We start from the raw sequence: 13,464 nt of genomic DNA, 5'->3' as shown, positions 1-13,464 counted from the left end.
AGAAAATTGATGTTTTAGCAGGCTTACACATATGCAACCAACTTGGCACTCTTGTACCTGGTTTCCAGCCTCTGTACTCTGCTAAAACTCAACACCCCACTCATCACAATCAACTCTTTTCAATTGTTATCCTCCTTGATTGTTTGCCAATGTTACTATATACCTCAGTTAATTTACTACTACTCACCTACTCATCTTGCATTGGGTGTTCCATAAGGTTCTGTTTTTTTCTCTTTACTTTTCTTTGGGGCCATCAATTTGTATTGCTTAACTTCTCCAAGAATGAAGTACTTTCTTGCTTCTTTAGACCTCATCAATGCTCCTTTTCATTTACTTTCCTCTCTCTGTTAATATCTCCTGCGTGGAAAGTTGGAATACTATTTGACCTCACTCAATGAGAAACATTGTTAGACCTGGCATCATTGGCGTGAGTCTCCCTTCCATTTTTGACGGATTGCCTCCTCTGTTTTGATATGTTTTTGCTGGTTTTATGCTTTGGGCACTGTGCCACTGCTAATCATTGTCACAGTGCAAGTGCTCCCTATGTTAAATTAATGTACTAATTGGTTATTCCATGATTGAGTTATTTGATTTATCTGTCAGCCCCTAGTACAGTGCACCATGTGTGCCCAAGGCTTGTAAATCAAATGCTGCTGGTGGGCTTGTAGCACAGGCTGTGCCACCCACAGAAGCAGCTTGTAAAATGTGTCTCAGGCCTGCCATTGCAAGGCCTATGTGCAGTCTCGCACTACCATGTTGACTTGGCCAAGTGCACCCACTTGCTAGTCCCTGAACCTTCCCTTTGCTTCATATTATACACCCCTATGGTAGGCCCAAGGGCAGGGTGCATTTTAAGTATAATGTAGGACATGATCTGATGTGTGTAGCATGTTCTAATAGTGAAATACAGCCATTTTCGTTTTTCACTATTGAGGGCTACCTGTTCTCATAGGCCAGAATGGGCAGTTAGATTATTACATTCTTATAATCCTAACTGACTCAGGGAACATGGTAGAAATTCGAATTTAGTATGCCTGAACTCAGAATAATAAAATACATCTTTTAGTAAGGTCGGTTTTAATATTCTGTGTTTGAAAATACCACTTTTAGAAAGTAGGTATTTTCTTGCCTAACTATCCAGGCCTGCCTCTGCTGGGTTGTGTATTCCTTGTCTGGGTTTGTGAGTGACAGAGCTGGGGGATTCTAAGAGACAGGCTGGGGCAGCCCGGTGGTGAATAGAGAGATCTGCATCTAGATGGGAGGGAGGATTGCACCTGGGACCTGCATAGGGCTGGGCCTTCCCTCTGCAATACTGGCTCCACCTCCTGTGGCTCGTCTGATGTCTCTGCCCTGCACTGTGAAAGGAGAAAAGGAATCAAGTCAACAGAGTGCTCAAGAGCTGTATCTTTCCTCCTCTGTGCTGGCTCCACCTCCTGTGGGGCGGCTGATGTCTCTGCCCTGCACAGTGAAAGGAAGAAGAGAGCCATGTAAACAAAGTGCTCAGGAACTGGTTTGGACTAGGCAGAGGCCTCTCTGCCTTCAGAGAAGAAAGGATCTTGGGGTATAAATATAAGGGACCCTGATCCCAAGAAATTAGATCACTTCTGGAACAAGAAACCTTTTGCCAAGGAGAAGAACCAAGGAAGCTGCAGGCGTTTGACTGCCCCTCTGCCTGTGTGCTGTTTGCTGGGTTGGCCTGCAGTGGTTGCTAAATTGCCAAGGAAAGGAGAAGGAACTTTTTAAGGACTTTCATCATTTACAAGATATTCTTGAACTGTGCTTGCCTCCTGCAGAAGTCTCAGGGACAAAAGACTTAATCTCCAGCTCCCCTCTGAATTTCCTTGCTGTGAATTCTCAACTCCAGACATTTGCGTGTCGCTAGGAGCTTGAACCGCGACGCATCGAGAGGAAGCGCATCGAAGACGCAGCTAAAATCTTTCCATCGCCGGAGAAGCAAGCCTTCGCCGCATTTCCATGGAAGCGTGTGTTCATCGAAGCTGCCTGCTGTCGCTTCACCGGAAAAGCGTGACGCCATTGAGAGAGTCGCCATCACATCACCGGAGAAGCGTGTCGCAAGGCTGCCAGGGCGTCATCGCATCGTCATCGCATCGCCGCATCAAGGGCGCCATCTTCTCGCACCGCAACTGGATCGTCTCATCACCATCTAGGCGCCATCTTGCGCACTGCAACAAGCCCGCAGGCCGAGAATCTACGCATCACCTCCGTACCGGTAAGGATCACGACGCATCCCCTACTCTGCGCAAGCATTGAGGCACGACGCATCATCTCCCCCGGATCACAGAACCGACGCATCTCCCCTTTTGCGAGACTTTTATTTACTTTGCGTTACGCATCCAGGTACTTTGTTAAGAACTTTGTCGCATTTATCATCAACTTGAACTAAGCAAAATGTTATCATCTTTAAGCAATCTTATGTGTAGTATTGTGGATTTTTGTCGTTTGTGGTCTTGTGTTTAAGTCTATATAAAGAATACTTATTTTTATAAAACCTGTGTTGTGTCCATCTGTAGTGTATTCACTGTATTACTGTGTATATTCACAAATGCTTAACACGCTGCCTCTGAGATAAGCCTGTCTGCTTGTGCCAAGCTACCAAGGGGGTGAGCAGGGGTTATTAAGGAGTGGAATTTCCTTATCGTGACTTAGAAGTAAGGGTCCCTATTTGGACAAAGGTGAATACCATTGCCAACTAGGGACCCCGAGATCTAACAAGCATCATTAATTTTTCCTCAAAAGTGACTACCAGGCTGCAGTGACTGAATTGTCAAGAAGATTCACATGCACTCTCTATTCAGTCCAAAACACCAATTAACATGTTTGCCATGTGTAAGTTACATTATTATTCTTGTTGGCTGCCAGAAAAACTCCTCTCCATGTCACAAAGGTATAAACATTGCAACACAATTCCTCTGTACTTTTCATTTTAGATGACAGAACGAAAGTTAGTCAGATCAGGCATATATTCAAACTCTTCATTCTGGCCTTTAAGATAATTCACCGATGGGCCTTGCCAGTTCTTTTACACTATTTTACTCAAACATCGCACTCTGCCAAGATTCACATTTTTTTGTGGCATGGCTCTCCTGCTCATTATCAGCTTTTAAGAGTTTCCTCGAAACCTGTTTACTGCACCTCAAAGCTCACTAATGCTTGCACACTTAAGTATGCAATACACATGCCCAGCAATATCCATCATAAATAGAAGCCCAAAGTGTGGACTGTGGCCTACACGGTCCTCTTAAATTCACTTACTATATATGTTATAGTTGTGGTCTAATATAATATATGTATCCACTCAAACTATACTACTGATGTATGTATTAGTGATCTTCTGTTAATTAAACCAACGGGTAAAGGAAGTCACAGTTTATCTTGTGGTAAACAGGGCAACAGGGATGAATCCCCTAATGGTCGTTGTCCTTCTATGGGAATTCTTCTCCATTCTTGCCACCATTTTACTGCTCTCTGATCTGGAGGCAGAGCCTGAAAATGACAGATCTGCACAGCTTTCAGATCGCTTGATTTACTGATAGGACAATTCACCATTTCCCCGCCCCTTGAGATTAATATCCATTTCTTGTGCTCACCAAATCCCAGATTTTTTAGTGCTAACATACGAGCACACAGTGAATAGGAGCACAACTATCTTTTGCCTGATGTTCTTGGTTGCATTATATAGCAAAGGTCAGTTTTGCATTCACATCATCAAGAAGAAACACAATTCTTCAATAATGTCAAAGAGACTATGGAGGCTGAACCCCAACAAGACAGCGGATTATATCCTAATATGGACATTTGCATTCTCTTTCACAACATTTTTTTTACTTCGATACAAACAGCACCACCTTTAACAGCCATAAACACCTACAAACTGCCTCTTGCCACCATGGCGTTTGTTTGATGCATGGGTGAAAATGTATATCATTATGAGGGGTCATTCCCTGGGGTTTGCCAAAAATTACAGTTGATACACCCCTCTCAATTACATTGTAAATATATTTTCAAATAAATAACTAAATGCATTAATTGTCCCTTCCGCAAGTTGTACTTGTCTGCACCGGTACTTCAGCATAAGTTTTACTTGGCTCTCACTCATTCTTTGATTGGGTTAACTTGTATATTTACAGTATAGGTATTGGAAAGGAAGCTGGACAGCCTAATGATGCGAGGAAGTAAATGTTGGGAAGTAAGAGGGGATACCCACTTTCCCCTACTTTTTCTATAATCAAATCACATTGCCATGTCATCAGAGCTGGGTATATTTTAGTCGAGCAAAGGGATGTGAAGAGCCATCAACTATAGTCATCCAAGTAATCAGTCTTTTTCTGTTTATAGAAAGAAGGTAATGGAATAGTTTCATATTTTAGGCCTCACAATGTATTACTGATGTCACTTGGCACAGTGCTGCTTTGCTTGTATAGTATATTTTGAAAGTTTTGGTATTTTTGATTTTCTAACGTGAAATGTTTTTTTTTCTTGCAGAGCCAAAACCAGTACAGATTGCTGTACCTTATGAGCTCCATAGCAAGCATGTGGTACTTTTTGTTCAAATGCCTGATGTGGGGTTATTCGATGGCATATTGGTGGCAAGAACAGGCATGCCAAGCACAACTTTTGCTTTAAAGAGTGACGGCAAAATAACAATTGAAGACCTTATTCCGGGCACAGAGTATGAATTCTATATTTCGACAATTAGTAAAACGATGCACAGTTCTGCATACCAAATATCTGCAGTTAAAACATGTAAGTGTTCAAAGTACAGAACTGGTTTATTTCGCTTTTGTGGACAGACAATACTGTGTCCGCAATCTTTCTGTGGTATTGTGTGCGCGCAAACAAACACGTTTCAAAACACATCTTTAGCCGTTTAAAATGTTTTTTAGGCGTGCGATTGTAATACAAGTGTTTTGGACAACTGCATTTTCATTGCTATTCCAGTAGGTAGAGGGTTAATTGCTTAAGGGCCCACATCTTCACTGTCCGTGTCTGATGCAGATCTGTGTGCACTGTTGTTTAATTTCTTAGGGTATGAAATCAATTAGTTAGCTAAATGCACACAGAGCAGTATCTCAAAGGCGATTTGGCATGGACCCGACATCATATAATATTTCACAATTTACAAAACTGCTTCCGACGTTATTTCTTTGCAATTCCAAAAACGTGGTCACATTAAATAACTTTGTGCTCAGATAGAATCCTGAATGCCCCACAAGAAAAGTTAATATAATAGACAAAAATGTTATAATTTGAGTCAGTGTGGTACAGGAAAAGTAATATGCATAACATGTAACCCAGTCGAAGAAATAATGGCCATCAGAAACAGGTTATATGATTAAAACACCCTGATGAATAGCGCACAGAAAAATACTTCCATCAGAAATGTAGGGACCTCAGTCCAAATAATATTCTAAGTGTTACCAATGTCAGCGTTTCTGCTTAATAACTCCAGATGTTTAAACTTTTTCTGGAGTCTATTTCTGCTGGTATAAGGACTGTACACTCTGACACTGTTCATCAGTGCCCAAGTGCGTGAGCTCGTCATTTGAAATGGTAGTGTGAAATTGGTTTAATCCCAATGGTATATTAAACTTTCTAGAAAGACCACTGTAAGTTAGTACAGAAATTGCTTGGAATTTAAATGTCATATTTGTGCTGCATTTTGCAGTTTTAAAAAACCGCAGTGACACAAGACAGGGAAAAGGTCTTTTGTCTTATAGGAAAGTTGTATATATGTGATAGGTCACATCTAAAGTGTGCTATTTAAGCCAACACGGTTATGTGCTTAATATATAAAAATATGGCATGTTACAAATTGGAAGTAGTATTCCCTCACAATGGAAACTTACTCCAATGCCCTCTTCATTGCGGAGGGTAAAGATAAATTTTCCATTAACAGACCCGCATGTAAGTATAAATAATATTTTGTATTTATACCTAGAAAAATGTTCAAAGTTATTTTTCGGTAAGTTTCATAAATCTAATTCAGTGGTGAAAATAGAGGTTTGATACCTTTAGTGGAAAAGTAAGTTTTAGAAAGCGTACCTTGTGCTGCCTGAGAGAAAAAAAACTCCTTTAGATAGTTTGCCTCTGAGCCTCAGTCCATTTTCCTGGCTGAGTTAACAACCATAGTCCTAGAAAACAATGACTTGGTGTGAGAAATCGGGTTATTGGTTGAAACCCTACTCAAGCAACAACCACAGTCATTGTGAGCTGCATCGGTTCCAATAAGGTCAACGGTCAGGAGCCTGTTGTGTCACTGGGACAGGAAGAGCCTGGTTTAGGAAGGTTTAGTCCTGGCAAAAATGTTTATTTGGCAAGGTCAAAATGTCAGTTTAAAACCACACACAGGCTGCAATGACAGTCCTGAGGAATGTTTTAAAAAGGCTACTTAAGTGGCAGGTACAAAAAGTGCTGCAGTCCCACTAGTTGCATTCAATTTACAGGGCCTGGGTACATGTAGCACCACAGTAATATGGATTTATAAGTAAATGATATGTGACTATTGGGTGAAAGTGAATTTTACCTACTTTAAGGGAAAGAGCACATGCACTTTAGCACTGGTTAGCAGTGGTAAAGTGCGCATTCCTAAAAACCAACAAGAACGGATTCAGAAAAAGGAGGTGTGAAGGCAGAAAGGATGGGGATGACCCCATAGAGAGGGCCAAGTCCAACACTTGGGCTCTGAGGCTAGGAAGGTTTTGTCATCAACTAGTCACTTAAGAGGGATAAACCAACTGATAGGTTAGACAGGAACGGTTGGCAGACCAAAGGACAGCTTTATCACTTATTCTTTTGATACCATTCATTGTAAATACCCCCTACACTTTCTAGCCTCAACCCCAGCAGGAGGAAAACCAGTGTATATCCTGAAAGAGGTCCGTAGCTGAGGAAGGACAAAGCCCCCTCCGCCAGATGGGGTATGGGGGTGGCCATCTTGCATTTATGACTTCTGGGAATTCTTGTAGTAAACCAAATTTGAAGTGCTGAAAAAGGTGGCAAGTATAGCATGAGTGAATAGTCAGAATTAGGTGTAGGAAATTCTACGATCATTAGATAGTGCATACAGTAAGATTGCAAGTCATCACAACCACTTCAGAACATTTCTGAACCTGGGAGGACAACATCTGATGAGGGGAACGTCCTTTGTGAAATTGAGAACTCCAAACAAATTGAAAGTAAGAAATGACTTTAAAATTCACTGCCCATGAATGTCGTGTCAGTGGTATTGGCTAGTTGAGGAATCTGCATCATAAGGAAGACTTAAACTGGATGTGGATTAAAATATACAGATATCTGAGGAAGCACTTTTTGTCTGTGAGTTAAACGCGTTGACTGTTCAGCTGTATTTTGTGTCAAGCAACTGATGAAGAATATAGAGATACGTTTTTACTACCAGCTCAAAACCTCTGTAGCATTTCATAGACTGAATGAACTGATTTACTTCATGTTGACAAATCTGTTGCCTGCCTTGTTTTGCAAGATTTATCAGGGCGCTGAGTATGTGACTGAATTTTTGTATTCCCTGTTAGATGTCTCTAAGCAGAGGAGCCATAGCAGTCTTCTCATTCCTCCTCTGTGAGAGAGCGGGGACATGATTTTATGTAGCGTCCAAAGGCTTGAAGCACACTTTTTCATGTTGTAATATAAGCAAATATTTTAGATAGGGCTTTGGGATAGCATCACACTAGATCCCAGTATATGAACCGGAGCCCTGACGATGATTTAGCTGTTATCAGTGTGTGTGGGACTAGTATGTAGATGAAAGTAACAGTCTGGATTCTAGGAGCTAAGCACAGATAAAGACAGGAAACCTATATTCAGGTTTCTATAGACCATCAGGGGAGCATTTTGGTGAAGCTGGAAGTCACCTGAACGCTTCGTGTGCCTTTATGCAGCCTCTCTCCTGCATAATTAGTGTTAGAACCGAGCAGATTAAAAATCTTTCCCTCGATACTGTGTCTGCTGTTAGGTATTAAAGGTAGTTGCCAAGGGTGTGAAGGGTTCAATCAATAAATCAATCAATCAATCAATCAATCAATCAGGTTACTTGTAAAGCCCGACTACTCAGCCGTAAGGGTCTCAAGGCGCTAGGAGGAGGAACACAGCTGGTCTGCCGTAAGCACTATGGTTCACTCGAAGAGCCAGGCTTTACGGTCCTTTTTTAATTGAGGCAGTGACGGTGATTGCCTGAGGTGGAGAGGGAGGGTGTTCCAGGTCTTTGCTTTGAGAAGGTAGGAGAAGGATCTTCCTCCGGCTGTGGTCTTGCGGATACGTGGGTGTTATGATGTTAGCATACTAGTAGTTGGGAGTGGGTGGAGCTAAGGGGCCAGAGGAAGAGGAGGAGCGGACACAGGAAGAGGGCAGTTAGAATAGGGACAGGGAAGGCAACAGAAGCATGCAATAAAGCTCCAGTAGACTAAGAATCTGAGTCTGTGTTTTCTTTGTAGCACGATGCTACAACTGGCGACGAGGATGGGATAGGCATGTCCAGTGCCCCAGAACCCTATCAAGAGCACCCTGTCCTGTGCAGTGTCTAAGGAAGAAGAACGCTGCTGTGTGGAGCCGTGCTGCCTTCTAAAGAAGAAAGGCCAGCAGTGAGTGACCCTCTCCCCAGAGCCAGGGGATTGCCAGAGGTCTGAAGGGACTGAAAAACGAGCGCCAGAGCGTCGGCAGGAAAGAAACGCTTCATCGCGCCAAAAACGGGACCCACGCTTGATGCGTGTAATTTGGCGTGTCCCAAGTGAAACAGAGGTCGGGAGCCCACCCCGACTCTGCTCTGCACCCCACAGTGAAGAAGAGGTACCCAAGGTACAAGGAAGTGCCCTTGGAGGATCCGCTGGCAGGCGCCAACGAACGCATCGTAAGCTGAGCTCAGAACGGAGCTCGAAGAATCCCGGCATCGGAAAACCTCACGCCCGATGCGTGAGGTTTGGCATGCTGTCGGCGTAAGTGAGAGCGGGAACTGTAACAGTGAGCTGGGAGCCCACCCCAAGCTCACCTGAGGACTGCTGTGGCCTGCTGTGGCCGAAAGAGAGTGCCTCCTGGTGTGGACTGCCCCTGCGAAGGTCCACTGTCAAGCGCTGCTGAGCGCGGTAAATCTGGAGCCCGGCATCGGAAAAACCTCACTCCGAATGCGTGGGTTTTGGCACGCCGCCGTCGAAGGACCCTGCAAAGTGAGGCGGGAGCCCACCCCAACCTCACCTGACTGCAGTGGTGACCAGAGGGAGCTAGATCTGGAGGGTGCTGCTCCTGAAGACGACTGCCGGTGAGTCCTGGGTGAAGAAAAAGGGCTGAATGCAGTGAAAGAAAGTAGTGCCTACAGACAACTACGGCGGCCATCTTTGAGTCAGGCAGGCTCTAAGGACATACCCTGTGTGGTCCATAGGCGGCCATCTTGAAGTCAGGCAACAGCAAGAAATCATCAAGCATTGGCAAAAGTGAACAAGCATTGGCAAAAGTGAACAAGCATTGGCAAGAACAAAGAAACAAACATTGGTAAAAGGAAGTCAACAAGCACTGATAACCGTAAGGTAGATGCAAGTAAACGAACATTGATACCTGCAAATAAACAAGCAGTGATACATGCAAATCAACAAGCATTGACACATGCAAATCAACAAACATTGGACAAACGGAAACAAGCACTGGCAAGAGCAAATAAATAAGCACTGGCGAAGGGCATGCCAGCATTGGTACATGCAAAGAAACGAGCATTGGTACATGCAAATAGACAAACATTGATACATGCAAATCAACAAGCATTGGACAAACGGAAACAAATATTGGCGAAGAGTAAATAAGCATTGGTACATGCAAAGACAAGTATTGGCGAAGAGTAAACAAGCATTGGTACATGCAAAGAAACAAGCATTGATCCATGCAAAGAAGTAAGCATGGATAACGGCGTGTGGACAACAATGAACAAGTCTTGGCGACCAAACAGAATAAGCACATGCTAACACGAGAGTGAATCAACTAACAAGCAAGAACAACCACAAGAGTGACTTAACAAACAAGCATTGACAAACAAAGGTCAGCACGGGTGGAAACGCGAACAGTGAGAAACGCAAGCGAATGCGCAGTGGCGAATGTAATGCAGTAACGCGTGTCCATAAAATAAAAGAAGCGACAAGCAAACATAAACAAAGACGACGCACAAATAATTACAACGGAACCAGCAACGAGCACAAGCCAATGCAAGTGTGGAGTAGCCGGTGAACACACACAACAAGCAAGTGACACCCAACATTGTCACTAACCATGGATAAATTCAAGGGTGCAATGTTGACCAAACACGAGTGCACTGAAAAAAGAACTGACAATCAAGCTCAAGCTAAAACACAAGCAGAAGCAACTGAAACCCGAAGAAAAGTGTACAGCATAATGCCCCGCGTCTACGACAGATCAGAACCTTCTTCTCTCATGGCGGGAGGAGACGTAGCTCAATGTTTCAATCCACACCTTGAAGTATCGCCCCCAGCGGCGCGGATTGACGATTGGATCCAGGGCCTCAAACGGCACTGGTGGCTGGAAGCATTGGACAATTTCTTGAAAGCTAACGGTGAGCAAAGAGAAAGAAAATGTCTGGTGCTACTCCTCCATCTGGTGGGTCCCGGGGGCCGATGCCCAATTAGAACATTTTCCAAAGAAGAAGCGGACATCTATGACAGACTCCAAGAGGAGCTCTGTGCCCATCTCAATGCACAGGCAGAGGTGGATCATAATCGCATGGTCTTCAACACAGCACGGCAGGAACCAGGCGAACCATTGCCGCATTTCATCACTCGGTTGCAAAGTCTGGTACAAGGCTGCCATTTCAACACGTTTACAAATGAGGATGCTGTTCGGCTCCGAATAATTGAAGGCTGTAAAAACCCCGAAACAAGGCACAAAATACTGAGAGGGCATTGGTCGCTAAAGGAAATTATCAAGAAAGCCGAAATTGGAATGCAAGTCCAAACAAGAGACAAATTGAGGGATGTGCATCTGAGTACAAAACTTCGAGATACCTGGGAAGAGAGAACCCAGAAATCCAACAAACACAAAAGGAGAGAGAGAGAAGGCAGACCAGCGAAAAGACAGCGGGGGAGACACGGTGACAAGGAAAGTGACAAGGAATACTCAGAGTCAGATTACTCAGCGTCCGACCACTCAGAAACAATCAAAGATTACTCAGAGTCAACCATCCAAAGAACAACTCCCCGGAATTATTCATCCCCCAGGAGTCCCTCAAGAAGTCAGTCAAAGCATAACACACGCTACTCTGATAAAGAGGGAGCGTCCAGTGGGACAGATTGCACTCCTGGACAAAATGGCATTCTGCACAACCAGTGGGGGAGAAAGACAAACCATAGAAGAAGGGGCTGCAGTGGTTAACACAGGAAATCGACGCCGGAACATCAATCGCCAAGGCGTGAAGATGAGTCCGAGGAAACAGCTGGCAGGAGAACACACCACCAACAGATCAGAGATACTAGAGCACCAAACAATTGGAAAGGAGAACCAGATCACACAAGACGGACTGGTCCCTCACAACAACAACAAGCAAGAAAAGATCCATGCATTCATGGGCCCCAAAGCATCCATGGGCCCCGCGACAACGAAGAAACAGAGCATAGATGGGTAACATCAGGCGAGAAGGACTAAGAGGCAAAAGCTTGGGATCAAGCACAAGGAACAAGCACGGAATCTTCAAACAATCTCCCAAATGAGACAACATTGAAGATGTTCCAACAAAGACACCCGGAGAAGCTTTTCAAAGACAATTCCGAGGTGGAAAGCAGCTCGTCACGGACTACCCGGTTCCGAAGGCCACCTGGTAAGACATTCCCAAAGGAACACTCACAGAGGGAACTGACGGAGCACCCCTCTGATTCAGAAAGCACGTCGGTCCGATCCTTTGAGTCGGCAGAGTCGTGGTCCCGACAACGACCACGCGCAACATTCTTAAAGAAACATTCTCAGAGGGAAGTGAGGGAGAACCCCTCTGATTCAGATAGCATTTCGGTCCGATCCTTTGAGTCGACAGAGTCGTGGTCCCGACAACGGCCATGGCGCCAAGCACCTGAACACATCAGCGAACCAAGGGACACTCTTCCCGTCAAGAGCGACATGTCTCACACCAATGTCAATGCACACTCGATCACTCCACCAGACAACCTGTCACATCGAGCACAGGTGCATCGCGACACAAATACTACACCGTCACCCCGGGTAGGGGCAGCAAGGTTGACTCGAAGGTCCTGGTCCTGGTCCTATAAAATGGAATCAGACATCGTGGCCATTAGCACCCAAATAAAAACGGACCAACCAGTCGATCTGCAAAGGAAGCCAGACATGTCAGGAGAGCCAAGTCATCATCGGATGAGAACAAGACACGCAAATATTCAGCCGGTTCCAGGGTTTGCCTGTTCTAGGCGCGAGCAGGCGTGGGAGAGACAACCCGAGACAGCAAATCAATCTCCAAGTCATACCAAGATGACCTCCACCGTTCATACCCCACCGGCTGGCATCCCAGACTCGAAACAGGAAGACAGTGTTGTTCTTGACCTGACAAAGCAAAAGGAAGTAAAAATACATGCAGACACTCGCCAGGGAACTAGGATAACATCCCTTTGGAAAAGAGGCCGAGCGTCACGTGAGCAAGAGCCACAAAGGAGGACAGACTGCCGATATCAAACTGAGCTTGCCATAGGCACCTCAGACACAGAAGGCTCCATCTCTCCAGACATCAGCAACAGAGCTTGTCTATTCAAAGACGAACCATTGGCGATCACGAAGAGGAAAGGAACTATGTTGACGGCGGAGTCCGAGCAGTGGCGAGTCACGAGAAACATCTCGCACTTTAAGAAGCTGTCACAGGATACCTCCAGAATCCTGATGAGTGAAATGGACATGCCCAGTTCGGATGAACTGCATTCAGATGATCGTGAGAGCACTGCTCCGATCATTGAGACACTAAGTACTGATAGTCCGAGAGCCAGGTCGCCACGACCTCATCGTGACATACATCCACTCAAGAGACTGATCGTAGAGACCGACTGAGAAGTCAGTATGTTTTGTTTGTTTTTTTTGTCACAAAGGGGGGAGATGTTATGATGTTAGCATACTAGTAGTTGGGAGTGGGTGGAGCTAAGGGGCCAGAGGAAGAGGAGGAGCGGACACAGGAAGAGGGCAGTTAGAATAGGGACAGGGAAGGCAACCGAAGCATGCAATAAAGCTCCAGTAGACTAAGAATCTGAGTCTGTGTTTTCTTTGTAGCACGATGCTACAGTGGGATGGTTTACTGGGCCATTTGGGCGGAGCGGAGTTCTCTGGTGAGTGTGTGGAATGCAAGGCGATGGTTAAGGTATGCAGGTTGTGAATCTTGTAGAGCTTTGTATGCATGCGTGAGGAGCTTGAAGTTGATTCTTTTGTTGACTTTGACCCAGTGGATGTCACTCA

At 44.8% G+C, this 13,464-nt stretch overlaps 1 protein-coding gene across 1 annotated transcript in view; it reads left to right on the top strand.

Moving 5' to 3' along the window:
* PTPRQ (protein tyrosine phosphatase receptor type Q) overlaps nucleotides 1–13,464 on the top strand; it is a 1,500,794-nt gene that overhangs the window by 17,200 nt on the left and 1,470,130 nt on the right. Inside the window, exon 4 of the mRNA XM_078647981.1 lies at nucleotides 4,504–4,764. Within this exon, the coding sequence (XP_078504107.1) occupies nucleotides 4,504–4,764 (261 nt within the window). The remainder of the gene's footprint in view (nucleotides 1–4,503; nucleotides 4,765–13,464) is intronic.

The sequence above is a fragment of the Lissotriton helveticus genome, chromosome 1_1 (genome assembly GCF_964261635.1).
Source record: "Lissotriton helveticus chromosome 1_1, aLisHel1.1, whole genome shotgun sequence".
NCBI classification, from domain to species: domain Eukaryota; kingdom Metazoa; phylum Chordata; class Amphibia; order Caudata; family Salamandridae; genus Lissotriton; species Lissotriton helveticus.
The sequence above is the reverse complement of the archived record's forward strand: the minus strand, read 5'-3'. Positions and strand labels throughout refer to the sequence as shown.